Raw genomic sequence first — 19,465 nt, 5'->3', positions numbered from 1 at the left:
TGGCTGCGTGTGCTCCCTCCCAGAGCTCCCTGGGACAGGAGCCCCTCCAGGACGGCAGTTCTCCAGGGGCGCGGGGTGGGGGAGGGTGAATCAGCCCTCGGGACTTGAAATGTTTTCAGTGACATGAAATTGTTTTCAGTCTTTTTCTTTTTTCTTAGTTTTCATGATTGTAGCCAGGACTTTGAATATATGGATTTTATGCTAATTTTTTCTTTTTCTTTTTCAGTTCAAATTAAAGAAAACCTATATCCTGCTTCTTTCTGTAAGCAGCATCTAATTGTGCAAGAGATCAGACATGCAGCCGCCACCCCAAGCAGTCCCGGCAGGTGTGGTTGGGCCACCTCCAGCTGGGAGTCCTCAGAGCATGTTCTGGTCTAACAGCCCATATAGGAGACAGACAAACAGTAATGCACCAGTGGCTCCGATAACTTGCCCGTTGCAGCCGGTAACAGATCCATTTGCTTTTAGTAGACAGGCACTCCAAAATACATCGCTGGGCAGTTCGTCCAAAAGCAGCCCGCCTATTTTGCAAGGCCTCACCCCACCGGTGTTTCTTCAGCGCCCTGGTCTGCCTGTGCCTCACACACATGCTGGGGATAGCTCCCAAGGACCCTGTGAGCCTCTGCCACGACCTCTGTCACAGCCCATGGCAGATGCCAGTCCGTTTTCCAGTGTGTTGACCCCTTCAGCACTGCCTGGGCCCGAGATGAACAGGAGTGCTGAGGTCGCTCCCAGCTCAGAACCTGAAGTTCAGGCTCCGCCATATCCTCCTCAGTACATTCCAGGAGCTGGTCCTGACAATTCTCATGGGGGCCATCTGCATGGGAATGTGCCTGGGCCCGACAGACCCCTGAGTAGGCAGAACCTGCACGACAGTGCTGTGGCACCAGCAGCGTCCCCTTTCTTCCCTCAGCCTCGTCAGCAAATGCCAGGGCACTGGGGGCCAGTGCAGGGAGGCCCACAACCCTCAGGTCGACATTATTGGCCCTGCCCAGAAGGACCTGTTCCGAACACAGTGTCCCGTTCCTCCAATGTCTCCCACCTCTCTGCTCCGTCCAACACTCATCAGGGTCCTGGCCACGAACAACACAACCCACCGGTGTCTTTCCCAGGACCCATGGCCACTGATGGAAGAAATGAGGCGGCTCACCTGCAAGGTGGAAACCACTCAGCCAATAACTTTGATCCTGAAGATGCATTCAGGCAGAATTCCAGAGTTGGGAATACTCAGGCAAGCCAAGAGTTCAAGCTGAATGCAGGAGTGAATAAAGAGCAATTGCCAGATCCTGCTCTTGTTAATCCACTTGCTCAGGGAAATAGCCCAGAAAGCCATTCGCACTACGCGTCGGGGGCCAGGACCAGCTGGGCCTTGCCAGAAGGAGATTCGGGAGCGCTCTCCATGTTTTTCCAAGGGAGAGAGACAGAAAATGAAGAGAACCTCTCATCTGAAGAAGCAGGCGCTGCCGGTCAGTCTAACTTTGATGGTTTCTCTCTCGGCCCTGGACTTGGCCATCCTCCTGCGCACGTGGGAGCAGGTGGCATTTATCAGGCCTTTCTTAAAGGTTCCAGCAGTGAGACTGCGCAGCAGGGAGGAGACATGCAGCCCTGTTTTTCTCAATCTATATGCGTCCAACAGGATAAACAGACCACTAAAAACGCTGCCCCGGATGCGTGGGCTGACACAGCAGCTGCGGGGGCTCCTGATGCCAGCAGCTCACAGTGCGAGAATGTTGAGAACTTAGAATTCATTCAGAATCAAGAAGTTCTGCCCAGTGAGCCCCTAAGTTTAGACCCTTCCTTCTCGAGTGATCAGCTCAGATATGGGCCCCTTCCCGGGCCAGCTGTCCCCAGGCTCAGTGTTGTGGGCCATGCTGGAGGCGGGGGCACAAATCTTGAGGCCCCAGATGCGACACTGCACCCCATGCGATCTGATAGCGTGTCATCCAGTTACAGCAGCAAGAGCCACAGGAGTCTTTCAAGCGCAGCCAGGCCCCAAGACTTGGTGGGCACCTTCATTCAGCAAGAAGTTGGAAAACCTGAAGATGAGGCTTCAGGGAGTTTTTTTAAGCAAATTGATTCTTCTCCTGTAGGAGGTGAGACAGAAGAGACCACCGTGAGCCAGAATTACCATAGCAGCCTGTCGCAGCCCTTGACCCCAAGCCCCCCAAAACCTACGGGAATGTTTCAGACAAGTGCAAATAGTTCTTTTGAACCAGTGAAATCCCACTTAGTTGGAGTAAAACCAGTTGAGGCAGATCGTGCCAATGTGGTGGGTGAAGTCAGGGGGACCCATGCCCACCAGAAGAAGCGCAGACCGGCCACTGCGCCACCTGATGCCTCCCCTGGCAACCTGGAGCAGCCGCCGGACAACATGGAGACCCTCTTCACGCCCCAGGTCTGCCCTCTGCCTCTTACCACACCTATGGAAGCCTGTCCTGGGCTTTCACACGCTGGGGGGCCGCTGTTGGAAACTGTGCTGCCAACACCTGAGAAAAGACCCCCGACCAGGGCTCAGGGAGCCATGAAGTGTGAGAGCCCAGCAACGACTTTGTGGGCACAGAACGAGCTGCCAGATTTTGGAGGCAACGTCCTTCTAGCCCCAGCTGCCCCTGCACTTCACATGCCTGGGAAACCTCAGACGTCCGAAGTTATTCAGCCTCCGGATGAGGGGGTATCCGGTCAGCAGTCTCTGCAGAGCAGGGACAGCATTGGTGCTTTGGAGAATCTCGAGAATCCTCCCAAAATGGGAGAAGAGGAGGCCCTTCCGTCACAGGCAGGTTCTGGTTATGCCAGTCTGTTGTCCTCGCCGCCCACAGAACCGTTGCAGAGTCAACCAGTCTTGATCGCCCAGCCTGATCAAAGCTATAATTTGGCTCAGCCCATTGATTTCTCTGTGTCCTTATCGAATCCTAATGAGAAGACTCAGTCCTGGAGAGATGCTTTGGTGGGGGATAAATCCACGATAAGCAGCTGGGCTGTCGGGGGTGATTCTGGAGAAAATGCTCCTTTGTCTGGACCTCCAAGCGGCTCTCTCATCTGCTCACCTCTGCCTAACAATCTTGCCCAAAGTAATTTTCCACAAATTTCTGGTACTTCTGAAATGGTTTCTAATCAGCCTGCTAATTTGCTGGTTCAACCACCATCTCATCCAGCTCCGAAGAACTTGCTTCCAGAAAGTCCAAAGATTCATTCTCCAGAGAAGGTCTTCCCTGAGTTGGTGAATAGCCCGGCTGGCAGCACAGGTGTGATGTTAGTGCCACCTGCAAACAGCACCTTGGTGCCTAACAGTACTAGGGTACAGCACTCTACTCATCAGGAAGAAACTTCGGGAGCCTTGGACTTTACATTAAATAGGACTTTGGAAAATCCTGCAAGAATGTACAGCCCATCCCATTCTGATGGCCCAGCCTCTTGTCAGCAAACCATCACCAATCATCCCAGACCCCCTGGGCCTGAGGTGCATAGCCCAGAACATTTCTACCAACAGGTGACGAAAGATGCTCAGGACCCGCATGGCCTAGATAGAGCCCAGCAGGAGCCAGTGCCTCCTCCCCTGCAAGGGCCCAAAGCAACATTTCCAGAACCTTCAAACCCAGAAAGTCCACCAGTGCAAGGACAGCCCCACAATTCAGCCCAGCCACCTGCAAGTCCAGCTCCAGCTGACACGGGTCAGCAGCTGCTACCTCGGCCCCCTCGGTCCTCCAGCGCATCGGTTGTGTCCACTAACTCAAGCCAGGCAGCCGTACGGTCAGACCAGCAGTGGCTGCAGCCGCTGCCTCCAGACTTAGCGTCCTACTACTATTACAGACCCCTGTATGACGGCTACCAGTCCCAGTACCCCTCGCTGTACCCACCGGATCCTGGCTCAGCCCCCCTCTATTACCAGGTAGGCTCGAGCTCTCAGACTGTTGAGCCCTTTGACCCCTCGTTTCTTTCCTGTTGTGCTCCTTGGCAGGGTTTTGTTGGTCAATTCAGAAGTAACCTGTGGTCTGCCTCCGTGCAGAACATCAGTTGCGTGCACAGTTTCGTGAGCAAAGTGCTCCTGGTCGCAGAGCTTGCTCTGCCAAGCCCACCCCGTCTCACACTACGCAATAGTGCGTTGATTTGCATACAATGTCTGCTTAATTTTTGTTTAACACAGCATCCCGCAACTTATGTGACAGAAGAGCCCTTCGTATCCGTGCCCCCGTTGGCTCTCTGCAGAACCATAGTTCTGAGTTGCACACTTTGGGAAACTGGGATAGCTTCTTGAAGCTTCTGTTTGGTTTTGACATCAAAAACCTAGCTAAGAAGCAACAGGAAAACTGTAGTCTTTTAAATCCCTCTTTGGGAATAAAAATATTTAAGGAAAAAAGTTAGGTTTGGAATGTAATCCAAATGAAACAGCTCAGAGGGTGAACTCCGTGAGCTCCTGTCAGGTGCGTGGTGCTACAACAGCAGAGGGGCCCTGCTGTGCAACACAGAAGATGCTTTCCTGCCTCTTCACAGGGATGCAGGCTCATGAGTGGGGTTTAATTAGGTCTGTTGAATCCTGCATTAGTTTCAAAAAGTGTGATCCAAGTGGACACATTTGATTATTACCTGCTTTTCATCACCTCTACCCAGGGTCGCCTGAGGTTGCCCGAGGTAGAAGGATTGTGGGCTGGGGAGTTTGGACACTGCTGTCTTAGAGCAGGCAGCGACTGGCGGCCGCACTCTTGTCAGAAGAGGCTGGAGGAGTGGGCGTGTGAGGGGCTGGGCTGGGCAGCTGCCCCTGATGATGAGAGGCCTGTGCCCTGTCGTGGGCTTTGAGCATCTTTGTATTTGTGCACAGTTATACATCTAACCATTGAGTCTGCGAATTCTAGATTCTAGAAGGAGCTCGTGGACTTTTATTTCCACAGAAGGAAGTTAAGCTCTGCCGAGAGCCCAGGGAGGGCTGGCAGAGCACGTGGGGGGCCATGTGCCTGCTTGGGGTACTTTGTGCAGCGCTACTTCTGTGTCCCCAGAGTTCCAGCCGGGACCCTGGCATCACTTCTTTGGGTTCCCATGTCCTCCTCCCTTTTCTTTCTATCGCCACAGTCTCCAGTAGCAGTCAAGAATAAGGCCATTCTACATGAGTTCTTGCCTTCTGCCAGGTGACGGCAGAGAGTCAGGCTCTTAGACCCAAAGGACTGATTCTGGCTTGTGCCTGAATCACCTCATCACTGCTTCAGGTCTTCACGTGGCCACTCCTTAGAGACAGGGCTGTGGCGCTTCCTTGGTTTGTAACGAGGCTGAAAGCCCCATGAGGATAAAGTGTGATCCTCTTTTGGAGGCTGCCTGTAGTTTCAGGACCCATTCAAATGGAACCTGGTCCTTTGGCTCACGTGAGCTGGGTCTGAAACAGGACACAAGCTTGGTGAGTCATGGCATTTGATACCTCGGGAAGCAGAAGCCTAATGGAGCCCTTGGGGAGTCACCACGGCCCTTTGGGGGTTGCCTGCTGACGTGCTGGCTGTCTCATGAGCAGGGCCAGGGCAGTCCGCCTTAGGAAGCTCCTGCAGCCTGCTGTGGCTGTGGGTTTCGTCTTAGAGGTTTTCTGTTGTTTTGCATGGAGGAAGCCCCGTGTCCAGTGCTCCGTGGAGAGCCATCAATCTGTCCTGTTTCGAGCTGTGCTAGTTGCTTGAGGACTTGGCTCTTTATTGGTTTCTAATATTGCACAAACCCTTCCTCCAACAGGACATCTACAGCCTCTATGAGCCCAGATACAGGCCCTATGACAGTACAGCATCTGCCTACACCGAAAACTACCGCTACCCTGAGCCTGAGCGGCCCAGCTCCCGGGCAAGCCACTGCTCGGACCGGCCGTCTGCCAGGTGAGTGGTGTTTGTGCTGGCTGTGGAAGTAACTTAGTGATTTGAAAAAGGCTGTATTTGTAGAGTTATACAAACCTATTTCATACGTGTTTATGTTTGGGCAGTGTGGACAGATTGCAGGGTGCATCTTTAAATTGAACTAATAAGCACACTGCCATGCAGTCAGGGTCACACTGTCAGCTAGCATTTGGTCAGGCCAGACCCTGTGCAGGGTCACCAGGAAGCTAGCACTGCCCTCATGCGGGGTTCCTCCCCGGACCAGGCGATTGTCCCATTGCCGAGGCATGCATGCAGCTCCGGTGGTTTGCTTACAGAGTGTTCAGGGTCCTTAGACTGCGGCAGCTTTTAACCCATGCAGACTCTTCCCTACTACTGGTCACAGAGATCTCTTGATTCCTAGGCCACAATGCAGAGCCAGCCCATTTGCCTGAAACCCATGTTCTTTCCCCAACACTGTCTCCTGTGCTGGAAGGCCCACAGACGTCTCTGACCTGCTTCTCTCTTACACTGACCAAGCATGTCTCAGTTGTGCGATTACAGATGAGTAATTTTGAAAGAGCCCTGGCGCCCTGCCTTCAGCCGAGTAAGAGTTTAAGCAGGTCAGAGTCCTCCCGCTCACAGGCGTTCATAGAGTTGGAACAGAGCGGAGTTGGGGGGGGGTGGTGCGGTACTCATAGAGCCTATTAGCTTGTTCTGCTTTGCCTCCTTCTGAAGCCTTTACCTGCAGCTGCTCGTGTCAAATTGGAGGAGTACCTGTCTCAGGTGTAGGTTTTGCTACAAGGGTGTATAGCTTCTTATCCTCATGATGGAGAAAGTCTGATCCCTGGTGAAGACTCGTACGTGCACTGCCTTTCAAAATTGTGAGCTCCTTATGCTGGTTCTTGGAGTCTTTGATAGCTTGTCTGGAGACAGGCTCCGTCTCTGAGCTTTTGCTCGTTCAGCCGGCTTCTGTACATTGCTCCAGGGACGCACTGACTTGCGCGTGGCCCAACATTCTAGATGCTTTATGTGAGAAAGTTCCCAGGGTTTTAGCTTCTGTGTATCATTGTATCACCTGGGAAGTGAGGTTTAAGGTTAAAATAAGCATTCTGATTCAGTGAAAGCAGTGGGCAGCTGTTTTCTGGAACCCTGAGAGGCAAGGGAGAGCAAGGAGGGTGGGGCCAGGGCACACTGTGCTGTTCCGGTTTCTCTCTGCTGGCCCACCTACAGAGTAGCATGGCAGGAGCGCACAGGTGGCTCCGTGTTGTTGAGGAGGCGCCCAGCCAGAGGCTAGGACGGCTTACAGAGCAGTGGTTCTCTCGCCCTGTCTGCAGGGTTTCCATCCTCTCAGTGTCTCACCACTTGTTTGTGACAGCGCTAGAGAGTAACCTGTCCTCTTTCTTGCTTTGCTTTGGCTGGGGGCTGTATGTGCGTGCGTGTGTGTGTGTGTGTGTGTGTGTGTGTGTGTGCAGTCGTGTTTCACACAGGTGTTGAGCATTAGCTTGTCTCTTGGGCACGATGTGATCACATCCCTGTGGGAAGTGTGCGAGGTAAGAACACATCTTTTGTTTTTGTGGCTGTATCTTTCCTGATGGGTGAATGAGGTTGGCGAGGAGGTGGCATGTTCTTGGTTTTGCACTGTGTCGGACTGTTCTCCCCAGCCCACCGATGGTGCGTGCAGGCGCTGTCGCTCTGTGCAGATGGTGCTGTCCAAGTTGCTTCCGTCCAAGGCCCTCGGGCCCAGCAGGTGTTGTTCCTGAGCAGTGGGGGGCGGTGCTGACCCTGAGGGCCAGGCGCTCCTCGCAGGCAGCAGCAGCTGCCCGGCAATCGCAGGAGCTGCGCCAGCCAAGCCCCCAGGCTCAGCGGGGGGAGACACTCCTGAGGGGCATGAGAAAAGTCACATTTTAAAAATCAAATACTGTCTAAAACTTGCAATTAGAAAACAAAAATGCCATTGAGCCCTTCCAAGAATCTTACTGCCCCTGAAGTTCTGATACCTGATTGTCTTGTGAAGTTCCGCTTTGCTGTGGTGAGGGTCGGAGGTATGGCTTGCTCTGTGAAGCCAGCCTTGATCAGGCTCAAGTTTCGAGTCCCACACTGGTCAGCGCTAAGGGACATAAGGGGCTGAGCCAGCCCAGGTGAACACATTTATCCTCTCAGAGGACACACGGGGTGTCTGTGTGGAGGGTGTTGAAGTCAGCCTTAGGTTGGTTTTGCTGATTTGGTGCTTTTTGGTTCTGCTAATCGTGACATCAAAAACTTGGGAGCCTACCTTGGCATTGGCTTTTATAGGATATAGCACTGACACAGGAAAGGGTCAGTTCTTCTATGCTGAACAGCACTTAAATCATTATTTTAAGAGAGAAGTTTTCATTAGCTGTGAGGTAGGCAATCCTATAATTTCATCATTACTGTTTCCGATCTTCTTTTAAAGATTTTATTTTGTTTATTGTTTTTTCCTTCTTTTCCCCAAAGCTCCCCAGTACATAGTTGTATATTTTAGTTGTGTGTCCTTCTAGTTGTGGCAAATGGGACGCCGCCTCAGCATGGCCTGACCAGTGGTGCTAGGTCTGCGCCCGGGATCTGAACCAGCAAAACCCTGGTCGCCCAAGCGGAGCACACGAGCTTAACCACTCAGCCATGGGGCGGGTCCCTGGATCTTCTGATTAGAATTTTTTTACAACCAAAGTGCTCTGGCAAATGCCTGTCGCTCTGGGTACAGTGGGTGTTCACCAATACCTCATCACTCTTAAAGAAATAGGTGATTTGTTTTGTAACGGCATTATATGTTTTTTCAGGCAAGTGTATCCTCAAGGCTACTATAATTCCAGAAGTGGATGGAGCAGTCAGAGTGATTGCTATGCAGATTATTACTCCAGCCAGTACGATTATGGAGGTATGGTCAGGAGGTTTAAGCGGTCAGTCAGTAGCAGAAACGTGTCCGTCCACATTGCTATGTAGCCAGGTGCAAAGCAGCGCTCGGTGGGGACTCCTTAGGGAACTTTCTCTTTTGTTGGTCTCTTTATGCTTTTATCCAAGAGCCGAAGTCATTGAAAATAATCTGCATCTGGAAGTAATTGTATTGCTATTTTTCAGTAAGACATCATAGCTTAATTAGAGGATTAATGTCTGTATCAAACTAGCAGTTTTCTTTGATTTTTCTAGCAAAGCATAATTATCAGTAGTTGTACGGCAGCCTTATCCATGTGTGAGTCTTTAAATTGATTAAATAAAATGAAAACCAGCTCCTCAGTTGCACTTCCCACATCTGAGGCGCACAGAGGCCACCTGTGGCTGGCGGCTCACCCAGGGGACAGCACAGACATGGGACAGTTCTCATCGCTCCTCCAGGCGCTGCCACGTCCATTTTGACGCTGCCTCTCAGGCAGTGTGTGAGTTTCAGTGGCGTGTCCCCTAGCGGCCCTGCCAGTCACTCCTGCCTGGCCGTGTTCTGTGTGCTCATGCAGTGGAGGCTCCCGGCCCGCAGCCCCTTGGCTATCCGACGCAGCTGCCCCACCTTCCGCTTCCTAAAGGCGTCTTTCCCGCCTTTTGTATTTGTGTTGCTTTAAACATAAGTTCTGCACACACTTGCCAAAACCAGTACAGCCGATTTATGTATAATGTTACTGTGCTTTTTAAAGTAATCTTTTAGTTTTGAGAGTATCTCTTAACACTTTCACATTAGAGAAAAGACAGATAAGTGAAATGTGTAGTCATGGGATTAACTATTAAAAAGTAGTAACTATGAGCTAAGAATTTAATGAAGATGTCTTCCAGCAGTTTTTTTTTTCTTCTTAATCACGTGTATTGAGAGACAAACAGCCATTGGCCAGTAGGTATTAGACATATAGGCAAGACGCAGCCAGGGGTCCCCGTTATTGCCCAGTTAACACTCCCGGGGCTCCTGCTGTCTTTTGGGAGGACAGTGTGGTTCCTCCAGGAGCCTTGAAGCATTCTTCGGTCCCGGGGTGGCATGGCTTCTCCAGTGAAGGCCAGAGGAGCGTCTCCTTTTGCATTTCATAGAAACTCATTCATCCCTCGCTTGCAGATCCAGGTCGCTGGGATCGGTACCATGGTTCTAGATTCAGGGATCCCCGCTCCTACGACCGGAGATATTGGTATGATGCCGAATACGATCCATATAGGAAAGAAAGTTACGCTTACGGCGACAGGTTGGTACAGTACACTGTGATAGGGAGGGTTGGTCGTAAATCCGAGCTGTACTCTTGCATTTCTGCCTTCATGTCCTTGTAATTTACCCAAGAGCTACGGTTGTGTTTGGGTTCCTGATGAGCAGTGACGTTACGGTCACTGTCTGAAAGAGGCCCATGGCATTTCTCGCTTTGGGCCATTGGAGGAGAACCAGCCTCGGAAGGAGCTCCTGGGGTTAGTTCATTCTCGTCCTGTGGTGTCCGTGAGAGACTTGACCGCGCTTGGGATGAACTTGCAGCGGGTTTCTCTAAACCCTCAGGCAGGAATCTGAACCTGGGCTTGGAATATGGCAGCTCCGCTCAAGGCTGGACTTGGACTACTGTTTTTTGGATTGAGACTCGGGAGGCATGATGGGAGGGTGACAGGGGATGGGAGCTGATGCCATGGTGGTGGCTTGATCAGGTAGAGCAAGTGAATGTCTGCCCTCCCAGATGCCCCTTTCTTTGCCTCTGCCCCATTGCTTCCTCCAGGCCTGAGAAATACGATGACCGCTGGAGGTACGACCCTCGCTTCACTGGGAGTTTTGACGATGACCCTGAGCCCCCAAGGGACCCTTACGGGGAAGAAGTGGACAGGCGCAGTGTTCACAGCGAGCACTCGGCACAGAGCCTGCGGAGCGCAGCCAGCGTGCAGAGCCGCCGCAGCAGCTTCAGCTCCCACTCGCATCAGGTGAGCTAGCGGGCGGGCCGGCGAGAATCTGCCAGCAGTGCAGTTCTGTTTGGAACCCAGTTATCCTCCCCTTGGAGCTCTGGCAGCGTGCCTGAAGTCTTCCCTGTCTGCTTTGTGTTTTCTAAGAGTCAGGTATACAGAAGTCACAATCTGACGGCCAGTTCCTATGAGGCGCCGCCTCCACCAGGCTCCTTCCATGGCGATTATGCATACGGCACCTATGGCAGCAATTTCAACAGTGCCCAGGGCTTCCCAGAGTACGGCTACCCCACTGACGCTGGCTGGCCCACCGTGGAACAAGGTGCGTGTAGTCAAGGCCCTGTGCGCTCATCGGTGCAGAGGCACGCCGAGTCACACCACGGGGATGGCTTCAGGAGCCTGTGATAAGAAAGAGGGAGTGAGTTATGACTATGATAGGAATTGGTGGTAGCCTAGCATGGTCTTCCCTGCAGAATAAGGACTGCTGTGTCGCGTCATGTCCATCCTTTGAATGACAGAGCTTGTCACCATGGGCTCATGGTGTCCTTTGGGCTGCAGTTTGACTCACAGGCTTGAGAGCTGCCCTGCTGCTCTGTTATGTCCATTTCGGTGTGACTCTGAGTACAGGCTCACTGCCAAGGTCTTGGGTGGGGGCTCATTATATCCCCAGTGCCGACCACACGGGTAAGCAGTTTTTGGAGGAAACTTCTAATTCCCCTTGAAAAACTTCTGTCCATAGGCTTGTCGTATGTTCCACATTCTCAATTCTCTTCTAAAACATTTGATCAAATAGTGTTTCTTGGAAAACGGCGAAGATATGTGTCAAGTTCTTATAACTGGACTTTCTTAAAGTATTATTGCAACTAAAAATCTGACTTTGTTTTTGACTTGAGGTGTTTTACTCCTCGTCACTTTCCTTGGTGCTCTGTGGTACTCACAGTCAGAAGCTGGGTTTGTAAAGGAAAGCAAGGAGCACAAGCCTCTGAAACAGGGCGCTGAGCACCCAGGAGGCGCGCACGCTGCTTCCGTGTAAAGAGGGCTTCGTGGTGGTGTCTTACAGTAGATTTTCATTTTAGAAGAGGCGGTTCTCATTTTTAATGATTTAAACATTTTTCTGACATATGCTTAAGCTCTGCTTTTTAATAGGATATTTAACAATTATTAACTTGGAGTCGGAAGTCAGTTTATCGTGATAAATCTAATCTGTGATTCTAGCCACATGGGCTGGAAATCTAAGCTGTGGATCTAGTTCAGAAGTAGGAAGAAGTGACACTGATTCCTTCTTTTTCTCTTTATTTAAATGTAGCTCCATCAAGACCGACTTCTCCTGAGAAATTCTCAGTGCCTCATGTCTGTGCCAGGTTTGGACCTGGGGGTCAGCTCCTTAAAGTGATTCCAAATCTGCCTTCGGAGGGACAGCCCGCATTGGTTGAAATTCACAGTATGGAGGTAATTCCACAGGTGGAAATCCCGTGTCGCAGTTCAGGCTACCCCAGACACTGTGCTTCACAGCTGGTGCTCTTCAAATTGTGCATTGTTGTCTCTGAAAACAATGGCCTTGGGAAAGGTTTATTCCCGTGAATCTTCAATTTATAGGCTTTTTCTGTTTGGTTGTCTCTCTTTCCTCCCAAAAGTCAGCATTTAAGCATCTGCTTTGGGTGTTGTGTTAGACTTGGTTTTATTGTATATTTATTTTCTGTCCTTATGTGCATTTCTGATTTTGGGAGGAGGACCCTGTTCATGTTCATTTTACTGGTGATTTTGGATAATGGGTAGAGGTGCTTCCTGATCCTGTGGCAGGTGCTGCTGATATGCTGGATGCTGGTGGGGACACCCCATTCTGCAGCCCTGGCAGGCCTCTGTGGTCACAGATTTTAGGGCCCTGCTTCAGAGTTTGGGAGGAGAAATGGATCCCACTGCTTAAAATAAAGTTTGACAATCACTGTTGTAAACCACACATGCCCAGGCCTGGTGATGGAGCCTTGGCCTCCCTGCATGGAGGGCAGGCGTCCTCAGCAACAGCGTCTATAACTCAGTCTGAGTGTAGCCAGAGACGTGGGTCAGGCAATGATATGTGCCTACCCCCCCGTGAGCTGCTCTCTTGTCCCCTCCTGTTCTCACACAGACCCTGCTGCAGCACACGCCGGAGCAGGAGGAGCTGCGGTCCTTCCCCGGGCCTCTCGGCAAGTACGTTCCCCCCTGAGTGTCTGCAGCGCCTGTCTGCCGGCAGTTGCTGAGCTTGGCCTCGTAGATGCAGTTGTTGCTGTTCACTGAGTGTGTGTTCTTTTTTCAGAGATGACACCCATAAAGTGGATGTTATTAATTTTGCACAGAACAAAGCTACAAAATGTTTGCAGAACGAAAGTTTAATTGACAAAGAGTCTGCAAGTCTTCTTTGGAATTTTATTGTTCTGTTATGCAGACAGAATGGGGTACGTTTCTTTTTTACTTTTAGAATTACTTTTCTGTTTGGCCTTTAGTCTTGGGAATCTTCGGGCCCCCAAAGGAGCTGGGCAGGATTCCTGTCCCAGGCTGTTCGTGGGGAGTGGTGCTGCCATCTGGGGGCTCACTCAGGAAGAGCACCTGAGCAGTGATTTAGGGAAGTGGGAGACTGAAGGATGTGTGGTTAGGGCTGAGGGGAGGTTGGAGCCCACCGTTGTTGGCCTGTCCTGTTGTCTGTGGTCTGTCCGTCTTGCTGCTGGTCTCGTTGGGAGTGGTGGTTTGTGCCCGTGGTGGTTTAATGTGCTCATCTGGGGAGGCCTGTTTGGATCCTCACCTGAGCAGGACCAGGACCATCTTGTTACTCCTCTGGGAAATTCTATTCCTGGTAAAGTCTTTCATTCTCCTTCCTCTCCTTGCCGACCCTCACAGACGGTGGTGGGAACAGACATTGCGGAACTTTTGTTGCGAGACCACAGAACAGTGTGGCTTCCTGGGAAGTCACCCAATGAGGCCAACCTGATTGATTTTACTAACGAGGTCCTGGAGCAGGAAGAGGAGTCTGGGGAGGCTCAGCTCTCCTTTCTCACTGACAGTCAGGCAGCCACCACCAACACTCTTGAAAAAGAGACTGAGAGGTTCAGAGAGCTGCTACTCTATGGCCGTAAGAAGGTAAGCGGGCCTGGAATCCATGGGATCCACAGGCGTGTCCTGGTGTCCACCACTGGTGGCTTAGGTGCCAGGACATGGCCATGGCAGAGGGACAGAGTCCTGCTCCCAGGAGCATCAGCATCTTGACTGTAATGTGGTGCTGTGGGTCTTGTTCCGTGAAGAATGTCTGCCACCTTGTATGTCATCTCTCTGAAGGTGTTAATACTGATTTTCTTCTAAATATTGCTAGTGTCAAAGACTCGCATGTTCCACCTTTCAGTCATTCGACTGATAACTCATTTATTGAGCTCAGGCTATGCCCCTGCTGTGTGTAAGTTGTCTCAGGGATGAACATGTGCACACGACAGAAGTTAAACCTGTTCTCACACAATTAGGCATAAGCTTACAGTCTGTTAAATGAGGTGGGTGCTGGGTGGGAGCTGTGCCGAGCATGAGCTGGTCAGAGACAGCTGCAGGTCAGAGGCGGGGCTGGGTGTTGGCAGGATGGGTGGAGAGAGCACCTCTGAAGCCACACACAGGTATCGGCACCGACAGTTCCAAAGAGTGGAAGTTCGCTCTAGCTGTGCAGATGGAGGGGGAGGTCAGAGTGACTGGGCTGAGACGGTGCACGCACGGGAGGGGTGCGCCACATGCCTTGAGCACGTCCCACACGTGTGTGGCTCTGATGGCAGAGTTCTGAGAGGCCCAGAGTTCTTGGTACTTCTTTGTCGTGAACTAAGAAAGCTCATATTTGATAAATAAATGATCTTAACGTGGATATTTTAGAACTGATTGAAATTATATGATCTCTTAGATTTGATGAACATATTTACCCCATTGTAGCATTTTTGCTTCCATTCAGAAGTTTTCTCGATTATACCCCAGGTTATTTTGGATAAAGGGGAGGCTGCATTAATAAAGGCTCTCTCCATGTTGAGAAGATGCATATGGAGGCCTCATGTACCGTCTGAAACTGGGGAGTTAACGTTGGTGTGGCATTTCTCCCAGTGGAAAAGATGGTTTGGGGATGGCAGTGGTGCTCCATTGTCCCTGTTTCTCATTGGTGTGCTTGTTCTTTCTGCTACAAATACGTAACAAAAGCAGTGTACGTATGCACAGACCTACTACCACAGGGGCTTTGCAACTAGGAAAAATAAATGAAAAATGGACTTTTCTTTCATTTCTGAATGGTGAACAGTGTGCTTGGAGGCCTTCGATTCCTTTGCTTTTTATCTGCAGTTGAGTCCTTTTTTCTTCCTGACAGTGTGTAGTGACACACAGTCCCTTGCTTTTGTTTGCTTCCATCACGGAGCTCCTCTGGTAATTCAGGCACCCACTAAAATGCTTTGCAGGATGCTTTAGAGTCTGCGATGAAAAATGGCTTATGGGGTCATGCTCTCTTACTTGCAAGTAAGATGGACGGCCGGACACACGCGAGAGTCATGACCAGGTAAGGAATCTTACTGTGTGGGCTGTTTCTGGGCGTGTCCTGCTGGTCTAATTGGGGAGGCTTCTTGGCTCTGGAAGCGCACAGTTGTCTGTAGTTCTTTCCAGAGAGAGCTGGGCCGTCTGTGCTGTGCTGCTGTCAGGCACAGGTGCGGGCTTACTCAGCCCTCCTCCTTGGGGTGTATTGCTGAGGGATTTTAAAAGATTTTTATTAACTGCTTGGCTTTTAATTCTATAAAATCTTAGTACATTTCTCAGTCATCCTTTACAGCTTTTCTTTAAGATTGAGATGGTGTGCTTGGCCTAGGTTGAGCATCGCCAGTCATTGAAGGGGTTGACGTGAGACCAGGCTTGTTTTTGAACCTGCCAGTTAGACCTCTCTCTTTTCACATCTGCCTAGGTTCGCCAACAGCCTTCCCATCAATGACCCACTGCAGACGGTCTACCAGCTGATGTCGGGCCGCATGCCTGCCGCGTCCACGGTCAGTGTGGGGGCTCCCAGCCCGCGCTCCTGTGGCGCGACCTTGTGCAGAGCTTGCTCCCGTGAAGGATTTCATCACAGCAGAGAGACCTGAGTGTCTTTCTTGCTCTTGCTTTTTCATGATGCTCATTGAGCTCAACCATTACAAAATTAAAATGACAGTCTTCCAAGGATAAAGGTTTGTTTTGTTTTGTTTTTTTCTGATTTTAGTGTTGTGGAGATGAGAAGTGGGGAGATTGGAGGCCACATCTTGCTATGGTTTTGTCCAACTTGAACAACAATATGGATGTGGAATCCAGGACGATGGCCACGATGGGTGACACTTTAGGTAGGTCAGGTGCAGACATGGAAGTTGTACTGTTGTGCAGCGGAGCACAGAGGCCTTGATTGCGCAAGCAATCTTCAGGGGGGATTAAGGGCCAGAAGATTTTCCATTCATCGGGCATGTCTCTGGTGTCTCTGTCGGCATTCTTTGATTTCTGGAAGGACTCCCGTGAACTAAGACTTGGCCTACTTTGTGTCTCTTCAGCTTCAAAAGGCCTCTTAGATGCTGCACACTTTTGCTACCTCATGGCCCAAGTTGGATTTGGGGTTTATACAAAGAAAACCACAAAACTTGTCTTAATTGGATCAAACCACAGGTGAGGAATCGAGTAAATGTGGTGGTAGCTGTTTTCCTTTAGAAAGGACACGTCCCCTCCTTTAGCCAACCCCGAAATGGCACATGCGGAGCCAGAAGCAGTGGCCTCGTGTCTTCATCACATGGCCTGACGCACTTCTGGGTCACTCGCATGATGATTAAAATAGCTCATTTCCTCAACAGCTTGCCGTTTTCAAAGTTTGCGACCAATGAGGCTATTCAGAGGACAGAAGCCTATGAGTATGCTCAGTCCCTCGGGGCACAGACCTGCCCCCTGCCCAGTTTCCAGGTCAGTGGGGGCCGTGCTCACGTTACCGTGTGGGTAACCAGATTTTGGTGGTCGAGGGTTTGCATTCTTACACAAAAGGTGATGCAGCGTCTTTGGAAGTGTCGGTGAGGCTCCAGAGCCAAGCCCTGCTGGACTGGGGACTCGTGTTTGGGTTCTTACTGTTTTACAAATTGAAAGCTTTGAGTATTTGGTTTCCACTTCTTCTTTATCAGCTGTTTGAGTGTTATGGGAGCGTTTGTCTGACCCAGGAGTGCGTGTGTGTGAAGCATCTGTGGAAGGGCGTGCTAGCAGGGTGGTCACTGGACAGTCTGCGGCTCCCTGGGAGCGGCTGTCCTGAGTGCTGCTGAGTTGGGCGCTCTAGTACCGAGCCTGCTGGCTCTTCTGAGGGTGTTGAGGAGAAAAGGTGAGTTTCTTAGAAGCTTGGTGGGTTACTTTGATTTGAAACATCTCCGGGAATGAGGACTAGTACTCTTGTGGGCACGCCTGGGGGAGACACAAGGAGATACATGAAACATCCAGAATAGTCCTCAGCTTGTAGGGTGATGTTAGAAAGTTGGGGAATACCCACAGGATGGCTAAGCTTTGTTTGTTCATTTTAGGTGTTTAAGTTCATCTATTCTTGCCGCCTGGCTGAAATGGGGCTTGCTACCCAAGCCTTTCATTACTGTGAAGTGATTGCTAAGAGCATCCTGATGCAACCCCACAAATACTCCCTGGTGCTGATTAGCCAGCTGGTCCAGGTAACGTCTTCTCGCACGTCTTTCCTGCACACTGGGCTGTGGGGAAGATGTGACAGTCAGGATTGCGCGACCTGGCAGTGAGCTGTGGTCGTTGGGTGCTCATGTCTGTAGGACTGACTTTCGGAGCGAATTAAGATCATTGAATGTTCTCAGACAGGTGTTTGGTGTTTTGCATCTTAGCATAGGGATCCTTCAGGTTCCTCGTGCCAGTCCGCAAACTTAGCAGTAAGCCTCAAAGTCGGAAGGACCCCCGTCTCCAGGAAGTTCGTGTCTCGAGGCAGCGAGTCTAGCAGTTAACAGCGTAAGCTGTTCTCGAGTCCAGCCGCCTGGGTTTGGGTCCTGGCTGCACCACTGCAAGCCTCAGTTTCTTGCTTAATAAAACGGAGACAGTGTGACTGGCCTCTCAGAGCTTTGTGAAGTGTAGACAAGACAGGGATGGACAGTGCCCAGCACATGGTGACCCCCAGCACCAAAGTGGCTGCATCAGTATGTGCCCCACCCGCCGGGGGCTTCGTTTTTGAAAATGTGCCTTTGTGATACCTAAAAAAGTTTTTTATTCTGGGAATTTTTAGACATCTACAAAAATAGAATAATTAATGAATCCTTGTCCTCATTCCACAGCTTCAGCAGTTATTAATACAAGGCCAAACTTGTTTCCTCTATTCCCACCCACTGTCCCCCTCCATCCCCCCACCCCACCCCCACCCCCGATCAGAGTATGTCTATTTCTAGGTCAGTTCAGCATTTTGGTCAGTAAAGTCAAGTCTCTGTAATGAGATGGTAGTAGCAGGCAGGCTCAGTTCCAGGTCAGCTAGGGACTGTTGGCCTCTGTGAAGACGGGTCTGCTGTAGTGAACTCCAGTGTCCCATGTCCTTTTTCTGATCATCAGCAGAACATATATATGTTTATTTAAGGGCGTGTCACATAGGCACACTTCAGAAAAACTTTTGTAGTTAATTAAAACTGTATCTCCAGTTTAATACTGAAGATACATTTGTTCCAGATTAGAATAGATTTTGAAAAGACTGTTTTGCTTGCCATCCCCAGTAGTAAGAGCCCTTTATTTTTCATGTGTTTCTAGGTTGCTTCCCGGTTACGACTCTTCGATCCCCAGCTGAAGGAGAAGCCGGAGGAGGAGTCCTTTATGGAGCCCGCCTGGCTGGTCCAGCTGCAGTGTGCAGAGAAGCAGCTCAAGGTGCGGCGTTTGCTTTCAGTCGAGGGACTTGGCGGAGCCATCCGATGAGGTGGCTTGTGCCCTGTTGTTTCCACTCTGAAGGAGTTAGGTGTCAGCAGTACAGTTTTAGAGGTGCGAATGTTTGTCAGAACGCCCTTGTTTCCTGGGAAAGGCAAGGCTCTCCTGAAGCACAGAGAGAGGGAGCGGGCGGTGGGGTGAGTGCCAGAACGTGCTCCATGGTGTCCGACTGTCGGAAGCGCCTGAGGTATTTCTCCCCTAGGAGGGTACTGCGGTGTGGACTCAGGATGGAGCCTTCCCCCAGCGCTGTCCCAGCACACCGAGCTCCGAGGGGGGGCAGTATGACTGCCCAGGACTCGCTCAGCCGGCCGGCCTGGGCACTGACAACCCACTGCTGGTGCCGCCTGTGCCCACTGCTGACCACTTGGGCCAGGGTGTGCGGCTGCTGCCATCAGGTGAGCCCTCCGCCACTGGAGAAGCAGTGGCCCACGTACCTCTTTCCCCCGAACATGGAACATTCCTGTTCTGCCAGGAGAATCAAGGGGATGTTTTACACCATCACCTCGGTCTTCTTCTTTCTCTCTGTGCTTAGTTCCTTGATAAGCCCATCGGGTCTCATGGCTGTAAACATCCATAGGAATAGGTGGGTGGCCTTTGACCCCCAGACATGGAGGAAGGTGGAGGAGAGGACTCAGTGAACCCAGGGCTCTGTGCCAGGTGGCTGCTGCCGGGCTGTGTTGGAGTCATGCTATGGGTTTGAGCCCATGCTCCATGTTACATTTAACGACGCTTCCCCTCGGTCCTAAGAAATGGATTTTCTGCTTCTCCTCAAACCAGTGATGTCCCAGCATCCTCAGCACTTGCTCTTTGATGCTTGGCTCTCCTGCCCCTCAATAAAAGAAATGAGGCTC

The 19,465-nt window shown here is 51.0% G+C and overlaps 1 protein-coding gene across 6 annotated transcripts in view; it reads left to right on the top strand.

The window, feature by feature from the left end:
• The window catches only part of SEC16A (SEC16 homolog A, endoplasmic reticulum export factor), a 34,814-nt gene that overhangs the window by 4,366 nt on the left and 10,983 nt on the right, over positions 1-19,465 (top strand). For all 6 annotated transcript variants that reach the window (XM_044778402.2, XM_014863817.3, XM_044778403.2 and 3 more), the window contains 18 exons: positions 227-3,886; positions 5,701-5,837; positions 8,615-8,712; positions 9,865-9,988; positions 10,499-10,697; positions 10,824-10,998; positions 11,983-12,125; positions 12,802-12,863; positions 12,970-13,108; positions 13,548-13,787; positions 15,119-15,216; positions 15,613-15,694; positions 15,904-16,021; positions 16,223-16,334; positions 16,517-16,622; positions 17,222-17,362; positions 18,444-18,557; positions 18,817-19,009. In XM_044778402.2, the coding sequence (XP_044634337.2) occupies positions 296-3,886; positions 5,701-5,837; positions 8,615-8,712; positions 9,865-9,988; positions 10,499-10,697; positions 10,824-10,998; positions 11,983-12,125; positions 12,802-12,863; positions 12,970-13,108; positions 13,548-13,787; positions 15,119-15,216; positions 15,613-15,694; positions 15,904-16,021; positions 16,223-16,334; positions 16,517-16,622; positions 17,222-17,362; positions 18,444-18,557; positions 18,817-19,009 (5,872 nt within the window). In that variant the 5' untranslated portion in view covers positions 227-295. The remainder of the gene's footprint in view (positions 1-226; positions 3,887-5,700; positions 5,838-8,614; positions 8,713-9,864; positions 9,989-10,498; positions 10,698-10,823; positions 10,999-11,982; positions 12,126-12,801; positions 12,864-12,969; positions 13,109-13,547; positions 13,788-15,118; positions 15,217-15,612; positions 15,695-15,903; positions 16,022-16,222; positions 16,335-16,516; positions 16,623-17,221; positions 17,363-18,443; positions 18,558-18,816; positions 19,010-19,465) is intronic.

The sequence above is a fragment of the Equus asinus genome, chromosome 10 (assembly GCF_041296235.1).
Source record: "Equus asinus isolate D_3611 breed Donkey chromosome 10, EquAss-T2T_v2, whole genome shotgun sequence".
Taxonomy (NCBI): Eukaryota; Metazoa; Chordata; class Mammalia; order Perissodactyla; family Equidae; genus Equus; species Equus asinus.
The sequence above is the reverse complement of the archived record's forward strand: the minus strand, read 5'-3'. Positions and strand labels throughout refer to the sequence as shown.